Source organism: Marmota marmota, unplaced genomic scaffold, assembly GCF_001458135.2.
Source record: "Marmota marmota marmota unplaced genomic scaffold, marMar, whole genome shotgun sequence".
In the NCBI taxonomy this organism is placed as follows: domain Eukaryota; kingdom Metazoa; phylum Chordata; class Mammalia; order Rodentia; family Sciuridae; genus Marmota; species Marmota marmota.
The window spans coordinates 58,553,778-58,554,701 of NW_026000174.1; the positions used below are offsets into that span (position 1 = coordinate 58,553,778).

The 924-nt window shown below is 43.2% G+C and overlaps 1 protein-coding gene across 1 annotated transcript; it reads left to right on the plus strand.

Moving 5' to 3' along the window:
* LOC107135318 (olfactory receptor 5W2-like) lies at positions 1-924 on the plus strand (the record flags this gene model as incomplete). The annotated part of the gene is made up of 1 exon (XM_015477204.1): positions 1-924. A coding segment is annotated over exon 1 (921 nt), but the record flags the coding sequence as incomplete, so codon positions are not given.

Here is a 924-nt window from a genome sequence, read left to right on the forward strand (position 1 = left end):
ATAATGGACAGAGGAAATTGTTCCTCACAGACTGAATTTATTTTTATGGGAATTACTAATAACCCTGAAATGAAAAGCACTGTATTTGCTATGTTTCTCCTGGTTTATCTCATTAATTTTCTGGCGAATCTTGGAATGATCTTCTTGATTAGAGTGGATCCCCAGCTTCACACTCCAATGTACTTTTTCCTCAGCCACCTCTCTTTCTGTGACCTCTGCTATTCCACAGCAATTGGACCCAAGATGCTGGTTGACATATTTGCTAAGAACAAATCAATTTCCTTTATTGGCTGTGCTCTGCAGTTCTTGATCTTCTGTATCTTTGCTGATTCTGAGTGTCTGCTGCTGGCAGTGATGGCCTTTGATAGGTACAAGGCCATCAGCAACCCCTTGCTGTACACAGTCAACATGTCCAGCAGGGTTTGCTACCTGCTCATGATTGGGGTTTACCTTGTGGGCCTGGGAGATGCTTTGATACACACGACATTAACATTCCGCTTATGTTTCTGTGGGTCTAATGAGATTAATCATTTCTTCTGTGATGTCCCTCCTCTCCTGTTACTGTCTTGCTCTGACACACAGGTCAATGAGTTAGCAATATTCACACTTTTTGGTTTCATTGAACTGAGCACCTTTTCTGGAGTCCTGGTCTCTTATGGCTACATCCTCTCATCAGTCTTAAAGATCCGCTCTGCAGAGGGGAGGCTCAAAGCTTTCTCCACCTGTGCCTCCCACTTGACTGCAGTTGCAGTTTTCCAGGGCACCATGCTCTTCATGTATTTTCGGCCCAGTTCTTCCTATTCTTTAAATCAAGACAAAATGACCTCACTGTTCTACACCATTGTGATTCCCATGTTGAACCCCCTGATTTATAGCCTTCGGAACAAGGATGTGAAAGAGGCCCTGGAAAAACTCAAAAATAAA